The sequence below is a fragment of the Ochotona princeps genome, chromosome 24 (genome assembly GCF_030435755.1).
Source record: "Ochotona princeps isolate mOchPri1 chromosome 24, mOchPri1.hap1, whole genome shotgun sequence".
Lineage (NCBI taxonomy): Eukaryota > Metazoa > Chordata > Mammalia > Lagomorpha > Ochotonidae > Ochotona > Ochotona princeps.
Window position 1 is genome coordinate 36,255,579 of NC_080855.1, and position 24,850 is coordinate 36,280,428.

At 43.2% G+C, this 24,850-nt stretch overlaps 1 protein-coding gene and 2 pseudogenes across 1 annotated transcript in view; 1 reads left to right on the forward strand and 2 right to left on the reverse strand.

The window, feature by feature from the left end:
• Positions 1-11,414: 11,414 nt before the first annotated feature.
• LOC131483179 (zinc finger MYND domain-containing protein 19-like) lies at positions 11,415-11,958 on the reverse strand (annotated as a pseudogene).
• Positions 11,959-18,613: 6,655 nt separating this feature from the next.
• Positions 18,614-20,703, reverse strand: LOC131483234 (ras-related protein Rab-6A-like; annotated as a pseudogene).
• A 2,097-nt stretch (positions 20,704-22,800) lies between these two features.
• The window catches only part of LOC131483204 (cytochrome P450 3A6-like), a 58,137-nt gene continuing 56,087 nt past the window's right edge, over positions 22,801-24,850 (forward strand). Inside the window, exon 1 of the mRNA XM_058680638.1 lies at positions 22,801-22,862. Within this exon, the coding sequence (XP_058536621.1) occupies positions 22,801-22,862 (62 nt within the window). The remainder of the gene's footprint in view (positions 22,863-24,850) is intronic.

Genomic DNA, 24,850 nt, shown 5'->3' on the forward strand with positions numbered 1-24,850 from the left:
GGGATTAGAACCGGCGCCCATATGGGACCCCGGGGCTTTCAAGGCGAGGACTTAAACACTCGGCCACACCGCTGGGCCCAAGAACTTGTAATCACTGAACAATGCTGACCACTGAACACCAGTTCATGCAAAAGCTAAGAGTTGGGGCTTGTCTAGCAGGATATCCTATTACCTGACATGATGATGGATTAGCAAACTGGTCACATTAGGCAGGGCTATAACTTTAATTAGCACTCGAGAACCATATCCTGGGTAGATTCTGTGGGGGATGTGTCAGCCACATCCTGTGGAAATTCTAACCCCACTGGTTAGCTCAAGAGTTTGGGTGGTGATGGACTAAGCCAGGTGTGACCAAGGAGCCTGCCACCAATCACAGGTAAAGGAACCCGCAACAGTCTGGACTGGTCAAGGTAGCAGCACCCAAATGTGCATCCTGAATAGGGTGTAGGGTGGGCTGGGCTGCAATGTTCACCAGCTCATACAAGGCCAAATGGAAGGCCAGACTGCTCTGGGCACTGGCCTAAAACCCATTGGCATGTGTGAGAACTGGGTCTGGGAGGGGATCAAGTGGAGAAACTTGGGAAATTTCCCTTGGCAAGTCATAGCTCCCACTGGTGAACATGTGGTCCAGACCTGGGGGTCGGACAAGCTGGGCAAAGTAGCTCCAACATTTGGCTAATATGTAAATTGGTAATGGAACAGGATGTACTGGGCAGGACTGAGCAAACCTTAGCCTACAAGTAAAACTAGAAACCAGGATGGAGCACAAGTCATGCCAAGCTAGGCTCTTGCACCTACTGGTCTACGTGAATCAAGGACGCTAAGCCACAGTGTTTAAGGCAGGGGAAAGGACAAGTGAGGAACTGAGCCAAGCTGAGTCAGAGCAACCACTGGCATGTGCGTGATCTATGGCTGGGAACAGGCCTGTTTGGGGAGCTGAGGGGACACCCTAACTGGGTTGAGGTTCCCACCCAGGGGCGCATGGGCTGGAATAGGGGCTGCGTTCTAACCATTAAACAGTTATAGTCTCCCTTGGCACTAATGTGGACTGGGGCTGGATGCACCAAGCCAGGCCAGACCCCAACACCGTCTGGTGTCCTGGAGGGCCAGGGTAAATGTGGGACGTACTAGGCTAGGTCTCAACCCCTACTGAGCCAGATGTGAGCCGTATGTGGGTATGGACGAGCCATGACTGGGCTGAAACATCCAACAGCAAGAACCAGAATGGGTTGAAAGCCACCCAAGAAAAGCCACTGTTCCTGCTAGGACAGGAGGTGAACTGAGTAGTGCTGGCTTATGGACCCACTGGTTTGCGCACTGGTTCTGGCACTGGGAGGGGTTCTGATGGAGGAGCCTGGGCAACTCCTCTGGCAGGACACAGTCCCTGCAAGTAAGCGCAAGAAGCATGACAGGAAACAGCCCAGAATAGGCCATGGAAAGTTTCCCACTGACATGCACATGGCATGGGTTGGGGCAGAGCAGGCTGAATCAGTTCATGTGCATCTATGTCCCCTCTTAAGTCCATCAGCAATTGCTTCATGCAGCTGGGTGCACCTGTGTTTGGTGTGTAGAAGTTTATAATGGTAATTATTTCCTGCTGTAAGGTTCCCTTCAGCAAAATGAAGTGTCCATCTCTGTCTCTTTTGATGTTTGTCACGTTGACGTCATCTGAGATTAGAACAGCTCCTCCAGCCTTTTTTTTCTTGTCTATTGGCATGAAATATCTTTTTCCATCCCTTCACTTTCAGTTTCTTAGCATCTTTTTTGGTTAGATGTATCTCTTGTAGGCAACATATGGTTGGGTTCTGTTTGTTGATCCATTCCGTCAATCTATGTCTTGTGATTGGTGAATTTAGGGCGTTTGTGTTTAGGGATTATATTGAGAGGTTGTGATTTTGAGCTGCCAGGAGCATGTGCAAGCGTGTAAGTGTGTATTTGTGTCTATTAGTATCTTTGATTGGTTGACTTTCCTCGTATGGATTTTAGTGGGGAGATCTTCCCATTTGCCATCTTTGATTTTGGGTCTCATTTTTTCTTTCTGGATTTAGCACCTTCCTAAGGAGATTTTCTAGAGCTGGCTTCATGCTGGCATATTCTTTGAGTTTCTCTTTACTGTGGAAGAATTTAATTTCATTCTCAAATACAAATGAAATTTTCGCTGGGTACATTATTCTTCATTGGTAGTTGTTTTGTTTCAGGATTCGATCGGTGTTACCCAATTCTCTCCTTGCTTGGAGTGTTTCTTCTGAGAGACTGGCCGTGATTTTTGTTTGCCTTCCTCTGAATGTAATCTTATCTTTTCTTCTTACTTGTCTTAGAATAGTTTCCACTCCGCAACTGGCCGCGATGTCTTGTGCTGAGCTCATCTGAAGCCAGGAGCCAGGAGCTTCTTCTGGGTCATTTATCTGGTGTACTTGGGATATATCCTCAAGTGCTTTTGCATGAGCTGTGTCACATTATAAACATTTAATTATTTGTAAGCTTGTGTAGAATTTTGTAGTTTTGTCCTGTAATTTGCCTTTTGGAACAGGAGCCTAGATGTGAACCAAGATGTGAAGTGAGAAACATCCTGAATCTAAAGTCTACAGTGACCACAGATTGCTGCGATGTATCACTTAGCTCTGGTGACAGCAATTTGATATTTTTGAAGCCAGTGAAGGTAAGAATTGTTACCATGTCAGTTTCCACATGTCTATCAGTGCTCTGTCAGAAGAAGTAGGTAAAATTGCAGTATGTTTCTCATATAACAATTCATATTAATAAGAGAAAAACTAAAAAAAATAATCTTTTAGTTAAATGTCAATTTTTTTAAAGAGATTTATTTATTTTATTACAAAGTCAGATATACAGAGAGGAGGAGAGACAGAGAGGAAGATATTCCGTCTGATGATTTACTCTCCAAGTGAGCCGCAACGGCTGGTGTTGTGCCGATCTGAAGTCGGGAACCAGGAACCTCTTCCAGGTCTCCCACACAGGTGCAGGGTCCCAAGGCATTGGGCCATCCTCCACCACTTTCCCAGGCCACAAGCAGGGAGCTGGATGGGAAGTGGAGCTGCTGGGACCAGAACCAGTGCCCATATGGGATCCCGGGGCATTCAAGGTGAGGACTTTAGCCACTAGGCCATGCCGCTGAGCCCCAGTTAAGTATCAATTTAAAATGTGCTTTTGCCTTAGCTTATAACTAGTTTTGCAACGTTGGATGCATCAGTTAACTTTTCTGTAGTTTAGTTTAATTGTCTATGAGGTAGAGATAATAGCATTACCTGTTTTGTGGGGTCTGTTAAACTGATTAAGGCAAACAGTATGTAGAGTGATACATTTTACTTATGGTGCCTGAGATAGAGTTTGCATGTGTCTCTCTGTCTGTCTCATATTTTCTTCACAGTAGTATAAGCTGCCACCCGTAACACTGGCATCTCATATTCATACACAGGTTCTACTCTCATCTTCTCTGTTTACAATCCAGGTCCCTATTGGCGTGAGAATGCAGCAGAAGACGGTCCTTTCACAGAGAATGAGAGACATCATGCTAAACAAAAGTAAAGGATGTTAGTAGAAGGTTTTGTTTTCCAAGTTTAGCGATACCAGCTACTGCTATACTCCTGGAGTATTCTCCTCAGCCAAAGTCAGAAGTTTTAAGCTCTTACCTCCAATCAGATTGAAATTTTAGGATTTTTTCCCCTAAAATATCTATTCCCAGGTATTTGCTAGCCTACTACATACTTGAATTTCAAGAACATTTTTGCAAGTATATTTCAAAATTAAGCCTCAGCTAATTCAAGTATTTATTAGTGTATCTACATAAGACATTCCTCTCAGATCTTCTGTGACTTTACCACTCCCTTTCCATTGCAGGGTAATGTAACCATTCTCCTGTTGAAAAAAAAAAAAATTTAGAAGACACCCAAAATTTTCTTTCTCTCTTTCCCAAACATTTATTTTATTGAGGACGCATTATCAGGCTTGCAACCATGTTCCAGCTGCCAACGTCTTTGATTTACATTTTTAAAAATAATTTTACTTAGTTGATTAGGGTACAAAGGATATAGGGCTACAGGAAAGCGAGTAAGACCCTTGTTTCCACAATAATACCATCACTTCCCCACCCTCTGCTTCGGGGGTCAGAGGAGAAACAAAGGGAGAACCCTTACCAAGCATCCCACCCATCCCAGGTCCCCGATGTGAGGCACGCTCTGAGGGTCCTTCTTACGCAGTTTTGATAGCGCAACAGTACTGAATTGCTGCCAATCTTGGTGTTCCAAACATGATGAAATCTTTTCAGAATCCACTGGCTGACATAATCTCTTCATGGTTGGGGTACTGAGATCAGCAGTTCAGTTGGGGGAATCTCCAAAGAAACTTCACCCGAGAGTATCTCAGTCCTGATTCTTGTGTGTGCTTGCCAGTGCAGGGTCTGGCGTAGTCCATCGCGCCAATCAGCTTATGCACATGCTGGTCAATTCTTTTTCTTCTTCTTCATTCATTATGCATTTCAATAAATTTCTAATGTTCTCCACTGTGTCCTTCATTTCAAAAGATTTTGCTTGGTTTTGTTTCAGTGTTGCTGTTTCCTGTGTGATGTATTACTTAAATTTATTGAACTCATGTATGTGTTTCTCATTATTGCCAGAAAGCTATAACAATTTATCTGAATTCTGTGTCCCCCTTACCTTGATGTCTTTTTCAGTTCTAAAGTTGGCAAAGGCTTGTGCTTCTTTGCAGGGAACATTAATAATATTCATTTTGCCTCTGTCTCATTTGCTCCTGAGCACCTTTGCCTGCATAGACTTTCTCCCACTCCCAGTTTGAGAAATTTGCAGAATTACACATATGCCAGCTGTCTTACATCTCTGGATTTTTGATGATGCTCGTTTTAGCAGAACATGCTGGACTTCAGTTCTTAGAGCCACCTGGACCTATGTTAGGTGGAACTGGTGGCATGTCAGTTTGGTACTTTTTTCTCCATCTGACCAGTGCAATGTGCTCAGCTAAAAGTGAGTTTGCTCTTGGTTTTGTGCCTATGCAGCTTTCTGTAGGGGTTCCAGGTTCACAGCCTTTGCCTTAGTAAAAACAAAAACAAACAAAAAAACACCTGATGTGGCACTGTTGTGGCTCTTGGTTTGCTGTCCATTAGGTCTAGTTCCACTCAGTTATTTTGAGGGGTGGAATCTGTAGGATTCTATGTGGGAAAGGCTTTTAGGCTTTTTTTTTTCCTGTAGGACCAATTCAATGTACTGAGCTGGAAGTGAATTAATTCCCAATTTAGTGCATGCACACTTGACTTGTCTCTCCAGTCCCACATCTTTTGTGTCGGTACACAAAATGGCATCTGGTGTGGCACTGTTGGATGTAGTCTGTAAAATGCTCAGTTTTCCTTCAACATCCACTCTGTCTCTGCTCATTTTTGAATTACACAAATCAGCAGAACATGCAGTTCGATGCCTGGTTCAGCTCCTGGGTTCCCAGTGTACTCTGCTTGCCACCTGGCTGCAGGTAGAGCTCTGATTACCTCTTGCTGACTGCCACTTAGGTGTCTAGTCATTGCAAAATCACTCTGTTATCTTCACTGCTTTCCAGTGTTTGTGAGAGTCCAGGTGCCCCTCTGCCAAAGGCCAGTTCTTTTCTGTTTCCTGGAATGTGCCCTCTGCTTCATCCTGGCTAATGGTTCTCCATCAGTTTCACCATGTACATTTCAACAACTGAGAAATGCTTGATAATGGATCATACTGGTTTTGGTAAGTTTTTGCCAATGTTAACTGGTATGCATAATTTAATACATTGTGACAGGCAGTTAATGCTTTCATACTTCTGAAAAAATTACTGACATTTTGGCAGATGAAAATAATCAGGTTGAAAATCCCTCAATATCTGTATTAATTTCTTAAACAAGAATTGAATAGTTCTATCTTATCTGAAACCATTGTGTTGATATTACATTTCTGCTTTAGTCTTGTAATGTGATCTCATGTTTGTGTACTTTAAGTGTTAATCACACTTGAATTCAGAGTAAAAACCAATCTTTCATGGCATACCCTCTTTTGATACATGTTACGTGTAAGTTGATCTACCTGCTATTGAGAAGACGGATTATTGAAATATATTTCTGTCTTAGCCGGTAACTAGTTGTGTCTCCTTGGATGCATCAGTTAATGTTTCTGTGGCTAAGTTTAATTACCTATGTAATGTTGATTATTAAAAATCCCTACCTCATGGGGTTCAATTGATGAGTACAGACAGTACATAAATTGAAATTGTATTTATATGTGACTGAAGGTGCTGAAGATGAGCAAGAGAGAGAGGAATGGTGGGAGGGAAGCAAAGAGAGTGATAATGAGAAAGAGGGAGGGAGAGAGGGATGAATGGAGGGAGGGATGAAAGGAGGGAGGGAGGAAGAGAGAAAGAGATTGTTTAAATACCTGCAATCTTAGTTGAGAAATCAAAAATCAATCTAGGACTTGGAACCCTGAGCCTGGAAGTCTGTACTTTTGACCTCAAGCTTCTCCATTTCTTTGCTGATGCCAAATCTTTTTCTCAGTAGCCCTTGATGCTAGTCTGAGTGGAATGTATGGCCCACAACATCAGGAGAATAAGGAGTGGGTGTGTATTTTTGAACCCTAGAGAGATCCGAGGCAGACAGTCCTAAAGAGTGGTTGTTTATGAAAGAAGGAGTACTTTGGTTCTTTTAGGTCAATCCAGGTCATTTTCATTGGGATACATGAACAAAGAGATGCAGGCCTAAGGAGTGTGAGGGAGAGAAGTAACAGGACTTAGCTTGATTAAGTATACATTTTTTAAATGTTCATTTTTGATGATGCTTGCAAGTTGATCAGGGTGGGGAGGAGCAAGGGTTAGGGGAAAGTCGGTGAGACCATTTCTTTCCAAATTTCTTTTTCTTCTTCTTCCTGTATCTGGGAAAATGGGTATGTAGGGATCTCACTATCCAGACTCCCAACCATATCAGGACCCAGCAATGGGGAATAGCTACCCTATATCAACCCAAATTCTCTAATATGGTGCATGTTCCAAGGGTTCTTCTTAAGTGGTTTTGGTAGTAATGAAATGCTGTCAGTCTCTGCTCTAAGGCTGTTGAAATCCTTACAATGTCTGTTGTCTGACCTAGTCAACCTGACAGTCTCCATTCGCCCTTACATCTGCTGTCATCAGTTGGTTGGAATAGTTGTGTGAACTATTGTACCCTCTTCCCTATGCTATGGTACCAGATATCCTGTGAAGGCCCTGATGGGTTGCCATATGCTTGGTGTGTGTCTGGGCCTGCCATTCATTGCTCCATGTTTTCCAGTGAGTAGGGTGCCCTGGACCTCCTGACACAGGCCTTGCTGGACACCCACACTGGAGTTCATGAGCCAGGCACCTACTGTGCAGGTATGCCAAAAGACCCAGATCAGGTGAGCCAGACTCCCTGCCTTAACCCCTTCCCCCAAAACTCATGTACTTGGCACCAACTACTGCACAGCTGGGCCTGAGGCTTCAGGCCAGGAACCTGGGTCCTACAGACTTCCCATCCCCAGGTGCACATGGAATCAGCAGTTGCCTTACCCTCCCACCCCCATTTTTTAGAAAAAAGATATGATAGGCACATTGATGTGGTTAACACAGATTTAACATTAACCATGCCCAGGATGCCTGCCAGCTATTAAATGCTTTCTCACAGCAGTGCAAGACTTACCTAGGTACAATGCAGCCTAGGTTATTGTCCACAATTGGAGAAGTATAACACTTTCAAAAAATGTTTGGGACCAGGGATTCCTTGAAAGCACTGCTTATTTCTGCAGATTTTTTTCCTGAAATCATGTAAAGATAGAATGAAAATAGAGAATCTCTTGATAACAGGTATGATTCATCAGTTAAGAAAGGTTGATGAAAAGAAAAAATTCAGGCTAGACCTGGATCCCACGTTCTCCACAGGAGTGGGAAATTCCAGTGTGTGTGTGTTGGGGGTGGGGGGGAACACAGTAAATGCAGGCCAGGAATGACTCCAGAAGGACTACAAATGGCAAAAGCACTGTCAATGCAGGTAAGCGAGAGGACTGAGACCTGCTGGTTTGAAGTAGGTGGTCAAGAAGACCTTTTTGGTTCAGACTGATGCTCCATCCCACATGAGAGTTCTGAGTTCCACTTGAACAATAGGTCTTTGCTTACTACCACACACTGCCCACATGAAAGCTAGGGCTTGGGGCCTATCTGGCAGGGCTAAATCCCAGTACGTATCAGTGAGTGTCAGAACAGTGGACAAGTCTCATTATGCTGCTCCATGACACCAACCATCACGCAAGAGAACCAGGTCTGTAGACAGATACTATAGGTTGTATGTGAGTCTATCCCTGTGGAGATACAAGGCCCTCAGGTTAGTTTAACAGTTGGTGGTGAGGGGCTGAGCTAGGCGAGACCATGGAATCTGTCAACATTTACAGATACTGGACTTGAGAACAGGCTCAGCAGGTACAGGCTGAAGCACTCACATAAGCACACTAAAACGAGAGAGAGTAGGCCAGGCCAGATTGTTTCATCCACCAGCTCATACAAAGGCTAGGAAGGATGGGGTGGACTGTGCAAGGTGGGGGACTGGAACATGCTGGAAAGTGAGAGATCTGGATTTGAGAGTGAGCCAATTGGGTGTACCTGGGCAACTCTCCCAATGGTACATAGCTCGTGCTGGCAAGCACATGATCCAGGCCTGGGTGTTGGGAAGGCTGGGTAAGGTAGACCTATCTGTCGACAAATGCATGGGCTTGTTTTGGAAGAGGACAGATCTGGCAGAGCCATGCAGAAATTAGCCAATTGACAAGTGCAGAAACCAAGTTGGAGTGCTGATCATACCGGGCTAGTCTACCACACCTTTTTCCAGTTCACAAGAGCCAGGGATGGGAGCAGGCTGAGTAGGCACAGGTTGTAGCACTCACCAGTGAGAGTACAGGTCAGACTGCAACATCCAAAGGCAAAGGGCAAGACAGATGGGGCCTATGCCAAGCTAGAACAGAGCAACCACTGGCTCGTGTGACATCTGTGATTGGACATCTGGGAATAATCCTGGTTGGGGAACTCAGAGGAAACCCTGGCAGGGTTGTGGCTCCCACTGATGAGCATGATGTCTGGAGTGATGGCAGCTATCTGATTTGGATATGGCTGCAGTCTCCCTTGGCATTTCTGTCAATTGGGTCTGGGGTGTGACAGACTGGTCTAGAATCGAACACTCCTTGGAGTTTGTGAGAACCAGAATGGGTGTAGGGTGGGGTTGGCTAAGTCTCTGCCCCTCCAAAGCCACAAGTGTGCTGTATCTGGATATGGACAAGGCTAGGATGGGCTGTAGTATCCAACAGTAACAATAGGAAAGAGTAAGTGCCAGTCAAGAAAGGTCTCTGTTCCTGCTACAATAGAAGGTGGACTAAGCTGGGCTGGGCCATGAACCCTCTGATGTGCATGTGATCTAGCATTGAGACATAATCTGATGGAGAAATTTGGGAAATTTTTCTATCAGGACACAGTCCCTGCAGGTGAGTGCAACAACCAAGAGAAGGAGCAGGCCATATCAGGCCAGGGAATGGTAACCACGGGCAATCATTTAGCTCCGTTACAGGGTGAACCATTCTGGACCAGTTCATATCACCCACTGGCAAATCCAAGAACCAGAATGGGGTGTGAAACAAGTCAGGTCAGACCACAATACCAGGCAGTTCACATTAAGGCCTAGATGGGCGGCTCCCTTGGCTAAGCTAGGCTGTATGCCCCACCAGCATGAGCTGGAACTGGGGGTGGCACTGAGCCAGACAAGGCTACAGCACTCACTGGAAAATGCTGAGGTGCAGTGGGTCATGCTGAAATGGGCTAAAGCTCTCAATCCGCACATGTGACACTTGAGGGGTAGGGAGTGGACACAGTAAGGGAGGACATGCATGGAGCTCCTCCGCTGGATACTACTCCCACTGGTATGCATGAATGCCAGATTGGAGACAGACCAGTCTGGGGACAGCTACAATACCATTTTGCCTCATGTGAACTGGATTGAGGGAAAGCCATGCTAGGTTGACTGTTTTTAATGGTACATGCATAAACCAGAGTGGGTGTGGATTGTCTGTGCTTTGTTGCAGACACTGACCCAGAGAGCAAATTCTGTCTAGTTAAACTGCAGAACCACCTGGAGATTGCAATATCCAAGGGTAGGAGTGATCCCAAAAGGAAACAATGGGTACCTCTCTTCTGGGTTGCCAGTCTGATTGGTGAGGCTGAGAATCAGGACTAGCGGCAGGCATGGCTAGACAGAGAGTTGCACCTGCCATCATGTGTGTGGTCTGGATAGTGGGGCTGGTTGGTTTGAACTAGCATTTAATGCCCGTTGACATGTATGAGAGTTGAATGGGATGTGAGAAAGAATGCACCAGTCTGCTGTACACATTGATAAGCATGTGAACCAGAGCAGGGTAGTGGATCTGGTGTGCGTCATTGCTGTTTGCCCCAACTAGGCTGCAGCTCTCACTGGTTTATGTGTCCATGTGTGTGGTGGGACCAAGCTTAGCTGCGGTACCCATTGGTTTGCGTAGAAAACATTGCTGGAGACAGAACTGATCCAACAATTGCAACCATCAGTGTTTCTTCATAAGGTGATTGGGGTGACAAACTGTACCAGATGTAAGAATCAGGTTTGGGATCACCTCAGACATTTATTTGACTACTAGATTCAGAACCCCAACCATGGAGAGAATCACAAGTTCCATGGTCTGACTGTGGATTGCTTGAGTCAGTGCCAGGCAAACTCAGTGGATTATACTAAATAGTGGACAGCATAGCCAGTTGCAAATAGAGGATATGGTGGTACATTGGAGCCTGCAGAAGATATTCAATACCATAGCAGAGGATGGAGAATGGAGTGCATTGATCAACTACCCCAGCCATGTATTGGCAGTGCATAGTGGTGCAAACAGAGACTTTGAGGTGAACTTTGTCAGCCAGTGAGTTCAGGAGTGATTTCATCATGTTTTGAGTGGCGAGACTGGCAGCAATTCAGACTATTGGACTATCAAAACCACCTGAGTAGTGTCCTCAGAGCCTACCCCCGATCAGGGACCCTGTGATGGCTGGGAGGCTGGGTGTGACCTCTCCCTTCATCTCCTGCTTCCCTCAGAAACAGGAAGGAATAAAAGGAATTAATTAATTAATTAATTATGCCTGGCCCTGTGCCATCTGAGGATCTCAGTAAAGTATTCTATTTGTCACTTCTGCTCTTCCCTCTGTTGTGCCCCCCAAAAAACTGCACATGTATTTGCAAACATATTAACATATAAATATTGAGGGCACCAGGGGGTACCCAAATCCTGCATCTGGACTGGCACATGTTTCATCTGTGCCTTCAGTCCAGGCTCCAATCTCATGGCACACCAAAGAGTAGCCCCACAGCCCAGTCATTGCTCGGGTTCCAGCTCCTGCAGGCAGTGGCAATTTTGCTCCTGACAGCCCTTCCTGTGGGCGGGCCAGTCCTTCTGCTTGCAATGGGACTCATAGTAGCGGGTCATTGGTAGCACCCATAGAAATTTAAACTCCTGGAGCTGTTTCTCAATCACCGTGAAGATCAGATAGTGCCGCTCCTAGTAGTTGAACGAGTTCTCCTCTTCCTCCACCACATTCCTGTTGGCATTGTAGTGCAAAGTTACGCTTAGGATGGGGAACTGCTCTTCTATAGGATCTGTAGCAAACTGCTGAATCAGGAGCCAAAACAAGCTGTGCTGCCTCTACTTGCTGGAGGTCTCCTTGACTTGGGGCAGCCAGCCCCAAGGCATGAGCTTCAGGTTGTGCAGGCAGTTGTCCATGGTCACAGCATTGAATGAACCACCTTGAAGCCAGCACCACCCCAGTGCTACTCCCACAGCATCTTGTGCAGGAGCCTGCCAAATATTGGCCCTGGTTCTTGTCAAAGGTGTGTACAAAGATCTTAGCAGCATATCTCATTTCTATCCACATCTTTTTTTAAATGTGTCTAGATACATATTTCTTTTTTTTTTTACTTCTTTTTTTATTATTATCATTTTATGATACAGTTCCATAGGCCCTGGGATTTTTCTTATCCCCTACCCAACTCCCTCCCCCTCACTGAGTTAATGTATATCATTACTAGAGCAGAGTTCTTCATGCACAATCATATGTACATCATTGCAGGCATGACAATGGCAGAGTCCAACATCCTATTGTCAAGATATAGTAAACAATTTCAGTGGGAGTTCAACTTTGGAAGTAGAGAAGCATACTGCATTGTATCCCAGTCACTGGATATGATAGTCTCCATTGCATAGTTTCTATACATCCCATTAAATGAAAAGTCACAAAACAAAATCAATGACAGAAAAAAAAAAAGAAATTAACAACACCATGAAGCTAAATAACATGTTACTGAATGACTAATGTGTCATTGAAGAAACAAAAATGAAAATCAAGGACCTTCTTGAAGAAAATTATTCCCCTGTATGACATACGAGTATTGAATAATTTAATCAGAAAAAAGTCTTCTGACGAGACAAAATTAACAAAAAAATCTAAATCCATGAGATAAAGTTTCTGCTGATCTTTGTTGGTGAAATGTGTCTGTTGTAAGCAACAAATAGATTGATTTGTTTTTAAATTTACTCTACTAATCTATGACAGTGATTAATGAGTTTAAGACATTTACATTCAGGGTTAATACACATAGGTGATAATTTGATTCTGTCATACTAGCAATGGATTGTTCACTGATTTACTATTCTGTTGATATTTTACTGAGATGTTCTTCACATTTGTATTTGGTTTTGCTGGGTACTATTCTTTTTCTCTGTGAAGAGAAAACCTTAATCGTTTATAGGCGAGGTTTGAAAGAGGCATAGTCTTGTAAGTTTTCTTTACTGTGGAAGAATCCTGGGCTGATAATTTTTTGTTTGTAGAATCTGAACTATGTTGCTCCATTCTCTTCTTGCCTGTAGAGCTACCTATGAGAGGTCTGTGAGTTTACTTGTCAATCCTTTATATGTGAGTTGATTTTTTTTTACATGCACATTTAAGGTTCTTTTCCTTATGTTCAATTAAAGAGAGCTTGATTATCATGTGTCTTGATGAATATCGCTTTTGGTCAACCATGTTGGAGTTCTGTACCCCTTCTGGATATTGTTTCCCAATCCTTCCTCTAGACTTGGGAAATTTTCCCTTAGTATATCATGAAATATATTTGTAAACTCAGCTTCTATTTCTGCACCTTATGCGAATCCCTTACTTTTGTATTTGGTCTTTTAGTCGTGTCTTTCAAATCTTGAACAGGTTTTTTTTTTTTTTTTTTTTTGCCTGATCCAGCTCTGCTTCCGGTTTTGTTGTTGTTGTTGTTGTTTATTTCCCCCTCGTGAAAGGAAATATCTTCTAATTTTGACATTCTTTCTTCTGCCTTCTTCATTCTATATTGGTGGCTCTCCACTGTACCTTTTTTTTTTAAGATTTATTTTTATTACAAAGTCAGATATACAGAGAGGAGGAGAGATAGAGAGGAAGATCTTCCATACAATGATTCACTCCCCAAGTGAGCTGCAACGGGCCGGTGCATGCCGATCCGAAGCCGGGAACCAGGAACCTCTTCCGGGTCTCCCACGTGGGTTCAGGGTCCCAATGCATTGGGCCATCCTCGACTGCTTTCCCAGGCCACAAGCAGGGAGCTGGATTGGAAGTGGAGCTGCCTGGATTAGAACCGGCGCCCATATGGGATCCTGGTGCATTCAAGGTGAGGACTTAAGACGCTAGGCCACACCTCCGGGCCCTCCACTGTACTTTAAATTTGCTCCACACTATTCTTCATTCCTAATAAATCAACTTTCATTTTATTCATTTCCAGTGTGAAATATCCCTTAAATTACTTGAATGCCTGGTTTATGTGCTTCTCGTTGTTGATAGAAAGTTTTATAACAAGTATTTTGAATTGTGTATACCCCATTTTCTTGATGTATTCCTCAGTTAACTCTGAGGTTGGCAGAAACTTTTGCTCCTTGGCAGGGAAATCCTCAGTAACATTCATTGTGCCTCTGTGTCTTCTTTTCTTTTGGTCATTGTACTTCTGCTTTGCAGATTCTTCTCCTTGGGGCAGGGTTCTAAGCTCTTCCATCCACAAGTCTACAGTTCAATTTTACTTATTGTGCTTGGGTTCTTTGTTTGCAGTCACTTGTGCCACTCTCTCCAGCAAGTTCCTGGACTGGACTCTTTTGCTAGATTTCCACCATGGTCTCTGTAGCCCTAGCTCCTGGCTCACCAGTCTCCTTCCCTCCTGGGATACAGTGCTGAGGCTGCAAAATTTGTCTGAACAACGTGCCTTCCACTCCCAGATGGAGCAAGTCCTGGGATTATGAAGATAAGTGGTATCCTATATAAAGAGGTTGTTGGTGATGCTGATCTTGCTAGAACCTGTTGACCATTTGGTCTGAGTGCCACACGGACCTATTTTGACCTGTATAATGCCATAGATGGTATTATTTTGTGGGACCAGTGCAATGCACTGGACTCAGTGATTTCTTGCCAAGTTCAGTGCATGCACAATTCATTGCTGTCCCCTGCATTCTTACAGTCCTTGTCACCCTGCAAGAAATGGCACCTGTTCTGCCACTAGTAGTGTTTTTGATCTGCTGGCTATCAAGTCTGTGGGATACTTCAACCTATCTTGGATGAAACCTATAGGATGTCATGTTGTTGCAGTTCATTGTGTCAGAAATGAGTTCACACACAGCTCAATGCATGAGCAGTACTGTGCATGGCCCATGCCTCCTTAAACAAAATGGTGCCTAATTCTGGTAAGGAAGCTGACTGGGCTGTGAAATATATTCTGTTTCTGCACTGCCCACCTGAGATCTGCTGCTCTGTCCCTTCTCCTAGGCAAATCAAACAGACCAGCTGGACGATTTGGCCTTTAATAGTGTGTTTTAACTGAATAATTTTTAGTGTGATCCAGCTTTAATTCCAGGTTTTTGATTGTTTCCCAATTGTGAAAAAGATAATTCCAAATATAAGATTTCTTGTTCTGAATCCTTCATTTTATTATTGAGAATTTCTAGTGAATCTTTAATTTGCTCTATTGCATCTTTCATCTTCAATAATTCTGCTTGATTTAGTTTCAGTGTTTCTATTTCATGTGTGATATACTCCTTAAATTGTTTGAACTCCTTTATATTCTTTTCCTTGTTGATAAGAAGCTTTGTAATGAGTTTTCTGAATTCTGTTTTCCCCATTTTTCTCAATGTACCTCTCAGTTACCTCTGAGTTTGGCAAATGCTTTGTCCACTTTGTAGGGGAGTCTTCAATAACATTTGTTGTGCCTTTGTTTCATATTTTGTTTTTGGTCATTCTAATTTTGGTTAGCAGATTTTTCTCCTTTTCGGGCAGGATTCTAAGCTGTTTCACTCATTATTCTAAAGTTCAGTTTCACTTATTGCAATTGATTTATGTTTCTTTGTTTCCTGTCACTTGCACCACTCCCTCCAGTGAGTTTCACATCTGGGTTCATGTTAGACTTCCACCATGGTCTCTGTAGCCCTCACTCCAGGCTCACCACTCTACCTTCTATGATTCCCTGTTCATGCTGCACCATTGTCTATACAACCTTTCTCCCACTTCCACTTGGGGTATGTCCCAGGAATAGGGAGTCACACGGTGTCATAAAGAACTAGGCTGTTGTTGGTGCTGGTCTTGTTTGAACATAAGATGTCAAAGCCGGTGTTATTTTTGATGTGGAATCAGTGCAATGCACAGAGATCAATGTATTCCCTCCCAGCTAAATGCATGCACAGCTTAATGTTGTCTTTGCAACTCTCATAGCTTTTCCCATTGTGTACAAAATGTTGCCTGTTGTGCCACACGTGGAGTTCTGCATCTGATGGCTATTAGATCAGGAATCTCTCCAGAAAACTTTTGGGTGGAACTTTGTTGCTGGTGAAGCTCTGGCTGCCTGTGAAGTTCAGATTGCCTTTCACTGACTGCTGCTAGGGTATCTGATCACTATATGAGCACATCATTGTCTCTGTTGCTTTCTCTTGTCATTCGGTCTCCAGGTACCTCTCTACCATCAGTCTGTCTTCTCTTATTTCCTGAAATGTACCCTCGCTGTTTCTTTCTAATATTTCTCCATCTGTTTAAATCTTTTCTTATCCTATTCTGTCATCTTGATTCTCAGACACAGAATTGCATGCACTAGTTTGTTCCTTAGTGACTGCAACATCCAGAGCTGATCTGATCTGAATGGTGTCCATTTTTGCCCGTGACAATGTAAAGAAGAGCAACTGATGTGGAAATAGTTTTTATTTTCTCAAATGATTAGGCCTAGAGATACCATGTAATCCAGGAATGCTATATTTGGTGATATTCTGAAGAGAATGGAAAAGTCTAACTGTAAAATACATGCTCAGGCTCACCTCAATCATTTCAGAAACAGTCAAAAGTTAGGACACTGAAATATTCATAAATTAATGAGTAGGAAAATAAATGATATATACATAATCTGTAACACCATGTAACCATTATTATGATTCATATGCATGACTATTGACATATTATGCCATCTTAGTCCACATGTTGCTTGATCTTCATGTGAACTGTCCAGAATGGGTTGACTTATCAGAACAGAGCACACAGTATTAGTTTCCAGGAGGTGAGAAGGAACGCGAGGAAAGCATTTAGTGGAACAGGATTTTCTCTTGGAGTGATGTGCATATTTGAAATGAGATTGAGAGTTTGGTTGTCCAAAAATATGAGGTTTATAAGTTCCAGTGGTTGTTACTTTTATGATTAATTCAAAATTGTGGTTTTTTTTTTTATTTGAAGTATGGAGTTAGGGGAGTGAGAAAGAGAGAAAGAGAGAGGGAGAGAGAGAGAGTTTATATACCATTTTCCCTTCCCAAATGACCTCAGCATCCAGGACTTTGGCCAAATCCAGAAACCTGAAATTCCATCCAGGTTTCCCATCTGTGTATCATGGACCTAAGCATATGGGTCGTATTTTTCAGGTGTATTACTGGGGTGCTTGTTCAGAAATGTAGCAGTGGGAGTTGAACAGGTGTTTCTGTGGGAAGCCAGTATTATAAATAGTGACTTAATCTCTTACACCAAAATGCCAGCCCCTAAAATGTTTGATTTATGGTGTGTGAATTTCACCTGTATAGATTTTCAAATCTCTGATGCAAATGCTTACAAGTATGAGACATGTCATATTGTGCCTACTAAGTGCAGGGACATCGTGGTGAGTCCTGCAGAATTCGGGTCTGTTTCTGACACTCCCAGTGCTATGTTTTTACTATAAAAACCCAAGATTCAGAGCCTGGCCTGTATTTTGACTGCTTCCTTATTGCCTGTGTATTTCTAAGATTCGTTTCCCTGTGTAATCTTTTCTTTCTCATATTTCTGTGCACTCAGGCTTGGGTATTTTTAATTTTTTAGTTAAAAGGTAGAATTAGAAGGCAAAATAGAGACCTTCCGTTGTCTGCTTCCCTCTCCAAATAGCTGCAACAGCTGGGATTGAGGCAGATGAAGCTCCATCTCCAAAAGCTTCAAATAGTTTACCTACATGGTTGCAAGGGCCTGTAAACTTGAACCATCTTCTGCTGCCTTCCCAGATGCATTAGCAAGGAGATGGATTGGATGTGGAATAGCTGAACTCAAACAGGTACCCCAAAGGAATGCAGGCTCTGTGGGTAGGGGATTACTTTGTCATACATTCTAAACTTTCAGTTACATGGATTTACAGTCACTGTGAATTTTCTGTTGGAACTGTGATTGTTTGCAAGTGGGGCCCTCTCTCCATCTATATACTGAGGTAGTTGATAAGATTTCCTAGGGAGAGGATGCCATGGTCAACACCTTACATGTAGATAGGAATCCACTGTGTTGTACATGCACTGGGTCACTATGGCCTGGCGAAACCCAACACATGCAAGGAAACATCTACCTATAACTTCTGGGCAACTTGAAAGGAAGCAAAAGATGCCATTTGCTTCAAATATGGTCTGCACATGGCTAGGTGGACTGAAACAACACTAGTAAGTCATTGGACAGATCAAGTGTGGTCTTGCAATGCTGAATGCATTCAAAATATGACTGTGGGTGTTGTGAGCTATTGCAGGGACTGAAGCAAAGGAGGGACATTACACAGTGCATGCCCTATCTGGAGGTTGACCAGAGGATGGCCTTCATAAGGCCAGGCTGGGTTGACTAAGTAACGGTGAGGAAAGCATGAAGAGCTCAAAGAGGTAGGCCAAGTGCTGCTGTGAACATATTGCTTCTTAAACAAGCCATACTGATACTACTGCTGAAATTTCCATGGCTTTGTAGTACATGATCATATTAAAAAAGGAAAAAATTAAGAAAAGACATCTAATTTTTCACTGGACTATGCTGAACCTTTTGTCTTTTTGTAAAATACAAATAATAAAGACACTGACTTTAGTAACTGTGATGCTAAGATATCATCTCCATGAGACAGGTCGCAATGAAGAGCTGTCATATGTTATTACTGAAACAGAGAGGGTCAAACCAATATTCACATTGCAGCCAATGAGAGGAAGCGAGACAAATTGGTGGGCTTTGGGAGCAGGGTAAAGTGAAGGTGTGGCCGGCATTAGCAGGAACAGCATTTGCTGACTGGCTGGTCCTGAGGCTTTTCCAGGTTTATGTCAATCATATCTTTCCTCATTCTGTCCTGTGTGTTTTCTATTCCAGGCAAAGCTGTTGCCACAAGTCAGAAGAGCTTCTTTACATTTGTTTTGCTTTCTCACTAGTTTCAATAAACATGGCATTTAGCTCATTGGCTTTCCTCTTTCCCTCCTCAGTAGACACTTGCTTCTTGTCAACAAGATCTGTTTTAATTTGTGCTAGCATGATGATATCATCATTTCCTCTTTCTGTTCTGATATTATCAACCCATTTTGGAGTTTGCTGGAAGCCATTAACATTTGTAATATTGTGAACTACTATACCTGCAAAAGAATCAAGGATGTCACTAGGAATGAGGCTATGAACATGTGCCTGACCCACAGCATTCCACACATTAGCCTGGCTTCTCTATCCTCCAAATACATTGTTTCTGATTTAAAAAAAAAAGAAAGAAAAAACAATGCCAGTTATTGCCTGATATATGATGTCTAAAATGTCATGCATGAATCTGGTGATCAAGAATGTCTTCCCAATGTTCTACTTCCCGAGGACACCAATTTGAATTTCCTCAGCAGAATCCAGAAGTGTCCTCTTGTAGATATGATGGAGCCAGAGGAGCTGATGCTGTCTTGTGCCAGAAGTCTTCCCTTACTGATACCTGCTCCCACCAGCAAACCATGAAGACAAAGCAAGAAAGAAAGAAAGCAAGAAAGAAAGAAAGAAAGAAAGAAAGAAAGAAAGAAAGAAAGAAAGAAAGAAAGAAATAGAGAAATAGAGAAAAAGTGGAGTTCCAACGCAACAGTGGGTGCAAACCCTAGGTAGGAGCAAGGCTGGAGGGCAGCAGCCTCCACTGCTCCCCTGCAGATTCGCCTACTAACACTGAGGGAGGCCCATGACTTGCGGAGGTGGAGGACAGTGTTGAAAAAGCTAAGGCTGCTCTCATGGTGCCCAAGGTGAGTTCCTTTCCCTGCCTCAGCACCCAGCATGGAGCTGAGTGGGGAGAGGCTGAGGGTGTGAAGCGGCATCCTCAGATGTGTCTGGGACCTCTCACACAGAGCTCTTAGCTCCCACAGCTGCCTACTGCCACCATTGCCACAGGCCACAGGCCAGAATGCCCAGTGTACAAGCCTCTGGCGCCACACAGAGCAGCCTGGGTGTTAGCTTGCTACCTCTTTGGCCGACGGCATGCATGTGTCTCTATGGCTTCTTGTTTTAACTGCTTGGGAAAGTCTCTCTTCTATTTGTTTGATTCCACAATGACAAAGTGTGCCAGAGACCATCTCCAGCTGACTTCAGAGCTTGCAAAGGATGCATGGATTAGCTAAAAGACAAGAAGAGGTGGCGACTTGGACTGCTACGACATGATGCTCATATTGGACAACTCAAGAAAGTTCCCTCCATGACTTATACACAAATCATCATGAGCTTTTGCACAACATTCAATTGTTTCATTTTTACTTCATTATAAAAGAACGATTACAAAAATAATCCTAAAAACCATCATTATTGTTTTGCTTCAGGGAAAATATTTTCAGTAAGCTATTACTCATTTAAACCTGCAGCCATCCAGCTGAAGCCAGAGAGTCCACGGTTCGCAGCACATGCAGTTATTTAGTGACAGGTGGTTTGCTTATATCCAAAATCAATTTTCACTAAGCCTAAAGTAATATTACTTAAAATATCAAAAATACTAAATTAAAAAGAAGGCTCATAAATGAAAGGAATTTATAAAGATGTATATCACAAATTCTTTATTAAATTTTTAATCACCTGACCTAGTACTGGTTCAATTGCTTTTTGTTTTTGTTTTGCTTTTTTTGTTGTTGTTGTTAAACGGCAGTGGAAAGGATCAGGGCAACCAAGCCTTGCTATGAATAGAAGGCTTTTATAAGAAACATCTTTTTATCTTTTAAACTGTTTTCTTCCCCTATATATAAGTACAAATATAAGTTTCAACTTTTAAACCATTGTTCTTTGAAGTTTCACATTTGTTTCCCTTTATAAGATGCACCATATGCTTTGTGCTTTCCATGGTGAGAAACCAAAATGTGTCATTTCATGTGTTGTAACAGTTGAAACCTGCAAATAAACAAACTCTTTGTACCTTGATTATTGCCATCTGTTCCAAGATATCATCAAGACATTGCTTGAGGAAAACAATCCTTATATTACGGCAAGCTCCAGGCCAAAGATTGGCACGCAACAGGATGTTGGGGAACATTGTGGCTCAATTGCATTATTGTATGCTTTTAGCTGAGTATCATTGACTTAAGTTGTTAAAGACACTTTTACCATAATCTGATTGATCAGTTTCAGGTGTTATAGCAGTTACAAGAATCATTTCAAATTTGCAGAAAAACAACAACACCAGCCTCAGGAGAATTCAATGAAATATCAGAGGGGTGATTGAGTATCCATACAATGGTGTGAGGCAGCAATGAGGTGACCAGACACATTCTTCCGGGTCTTGCCATGCAACCAAGAACCCCTCATAGCCTTGCTAACTGAAGAGCAATGCTCATTTCACACCCATGTCATCTGACACAATTGCATGACTTCCCGCAAAGGTGGGAACCAGCACATTATCACTACCGCTTATCTCCTAGGGCTGCCATGAGGATTGATTAAGAAAGGTGTGAGATATTTTGTAAGCCATGCAGTGCTGTGGAGAGGCGCAAGAGTTGTCTATTATTAGAGAGACATTGCAGGAGGAGCTAGACATGTGCACTAATAATAAAGTCCTACTTGACTTCTGCTCAATAGCTTCAGAGCAGTGCAAGGAGGACAGAAGGGACATCCTATGCCTTCTCCCAGCCTTTGTGGGCTGGTTTCCATACCAGATTAAGGTATGGAAACCATCCATTAAATATGCCACCTACTGACTAGAAAGTTGGATGGTATGTTTTTCTATCCCTTTAGTCCCAAAGAAGAAATTCAGAGTTATCTTTTTAAAACTCTGGGTGTAGTCTATGCTACCTAAGGTGACATCTACCACAACCTTGATGGCCAAGGTGGTAGAGATCCATGTGGAAATTTGGCCTGTTCTCTTGTGTTTTTACTTCACACCCATTCTTGGGGTACATAATCTTTCTGTAGATAGAGAACCAAAGTGAATGAAATCTAATTACTCTACTGCTGGGCTCTGAGTACACAGAACACAGCCTGAATTAATGTAGCCCAAAGGCAGCAAAGGTTCCATCTGGTCTACACTTCAGGAACTCTGTGGCAACAGAATCCTAGTGGATCACCCACCATGTCCAGTCATGGAGACTAGGCCCTGATAGCTCCTCTTGCTGTGGTAATAATCCACAAAGATGCAATGTTCTCCACAGGGTCACTGAGAATGGTTATAAAGGGTCTAGCAATATTACCTGACTCAACCAACCTGATGACACCCACTGTGCTAGACACTAGAGATATAACAGAGACTGAGAACCAGGGCATGGCTTTGAGCTGCTTGTGATGTGGTAATGAAAGCACAGGTGGAGCTGATGGTGATGCTGGAGGGCAATAAGGACAGTGACAAAAATGAATGTATGGGACTGATGATACCTGGATGAGAGAATGCTTGGTGTGTTAGAGGAGTTTGTGAAGAAAGATGCTACCAGTAGGGTTTCTGTGTGCTTTGGGATTTGAGGGAGGAGTAGCAGAGGGTCTACTCCTATCTATTGGCAGAGGGTCATTCTAGTCAGAGGAAGCTTCAGAAGTAAGATGCCTTGGTGTAAGTTGTTTGTGTGAATTTCAGATTATTTAAATGTGGGAAGCTGTAGAGACAGTGGTAGTTTGAGATTTGCTATCATAGTTGCATTTGTGTTTCTAATGTAACTAGCAAATCAATAGCATTTATTTTTTTTTCAGAATTGATTTAACACAGAATATGAGCCTAAGAGATAACCAAAGGGTGTCTAAGATTCTTTGCCAACTGCCAAATTGGAGCGAGCCCAGATGGCAAGCAGGACAAAAGTAAATCATCTACTCTTGCAGTTCCAGCCACACCTAATTTCTCAATACATAAATATTCCAGTCACCTTGACTGGATCACAGCTTACAGGGCAGGGTAGCTGTGCACACACAGCCCAGCAAAGAGCAGCACACACAGCTGCAGAGAACACTCAGAAGAGAGAGCTGCAGTAGTGAGCGGCAACGGACCTGATGTCAGACTTTTCCTTAGAAACCTGGGTTCTGGTGGCTACAAGCCTGGTGCTCCTGTATCTGTGAGTAGCTGTCCATCTGATTTCTCCTGTAGTCTTGCATCTGGAATGGTAATGAGGCTTGCATTGCATTTGTCTATTTTGATGATAAGAGAGGAAGTTGTCCAAAAGCTGAGTGAGAGCAATAAAAAGGTAATTACTGATTTCTGTGAGATAGCTAATGTATCCAGTTCCCCATCTCTGTTTGTAGGAATGCTTAATGACATCTGTTTCTGAGAAAAGATGCTGATTGACTCTCAGTTTGACCCATGCTGTCTAGTTAGAATTCAATTGAGATAGGTTATAAAAACATGGCTGCCAAGTGCAATGAGATCCTTAGTCAGGGCCTACACTCCAGAGATTCTGAGGAAAGAAGAGGTTTACATTGATTTGGAGTAGCTTTGCCTTCCGAGTCTGCATCAGTGCTGGAGGAGTGTGGAAAATCATTCCCTGTGTGTTTGGTTGGCTTTTTTGTTTCTCCCTTCCGCTGCACAGGCATCCTAGACACCAAGCAATCTAGTGCCTCAGGCTTCAGTGGAGGCTCAGAATCTGTTCTTCTGCTCCTCAGTGCTCCCACCCCAGAACTCCCCTCCTCTCAGCTCTCTCCTATGAATTGAATCCTCAGCCTTGCACTAGGTGAATGGTGATTTTCAGAGAAGGGCATACATGCCAGTAACCCCACAGCTTTCTTTCCCTTTTTCTCATGGTTTCTGTGAAATTGTCATTTAGTATAGACATTTATTTTCCCTCTGATATTCCTCTCCAAGTAAGCCTCAAGAAACCAGAACACCACCAAATCAAATTTATATTTTCTTTTTCATTTTTTAAATTTTCCTTTTAATAGTGTTCATCATTGAGAGGGATCCATGTCCATTTATTAGAGTTCTGCTTAGGGTGAGAGACTGAGGAATGGAGGAATGTGTGTGTGACATATGCTTCAGTGTTGCTTGTTTGTTTGTTTGTTTTGTCCTTAGTCTGCAGTGGAGTGAGCAGCAGGTTTTATTCCTTGATGTCAGACTACCTGAGATGTTAGGAGTGGGGATCAGTCTTTTGATGATGCCTTAGAGAACCACATTTGGGAATTATGTCTCAAGGACGTTATTTCTGTAGTTTTGATACTTTTGAGAAATTGTTGCTTTCTTTACTCCAGTGGAAATTCTGTCCAAGGTCTGATGGTTGACAAGGTCCACCTATTCAATCCACAAACCTAGGAACATGTCGCAATGCTTGGCCAGAATTGTCCAACCCGTTCTGTTTGCCATGCTCAGATGAGTCATTTGATATCCACTACTGGCCTAGAGCAACTTACTGTCATGACCCAGGCATGCATCTGGACATGTTGTCAACCATACAGACATCAACAACTGAAGCAGCCCAGTCCCAACACATGTTCCCCAAAGTTGCACCATATATCCTGTGATTTTCCTTGAGGCCTGCTTCTGAATCTAGTAGTTTCTTTGGGTCCTCTAAGAAACCTCACTTGGAGTAACTCATTCTTGATTCTTGACTTTCAGTGAAGGTCAGGTGTGCTATGTCGCTTATTGCAACCAACACATAGAGCAGTGCATGCAACTGCTTGATCAGTTCCCCCAAAGACCCCAACAAGGACAGCTCCCAGCCCTGGTTTTTGCCATCTTCTGCTGCAGCCTAGCCCTGCTCAGTCCACAACATATCTGGTTGTCATGAACACCTGTGGATGCAGTGGCTTAGCTCAGCCTGCCTCACTTAAAGACCCAGCCCTGACATGCGCCAAATGTCACCACTGTCTTGTCCAGCCTGGCCCACTTTCAGCCCTGGTTCTTGTGCTCACCAGCAATAGATATAGCCTAGCAGGTGAGTGGCCATAGTTCCTAAGCCAGGGATGTTCACAGCACCGAATCATATGCCATCCAGAAGGTTTTGCAGTTCAGCCTAACACAACTCATAAACAGTACAGGCACATGTTAGCTTGTGTAGCAGTCCAACTCTGCCCAGCCCAATTCCAGATGGGCTCACCCACAGTCCCAGTTCTC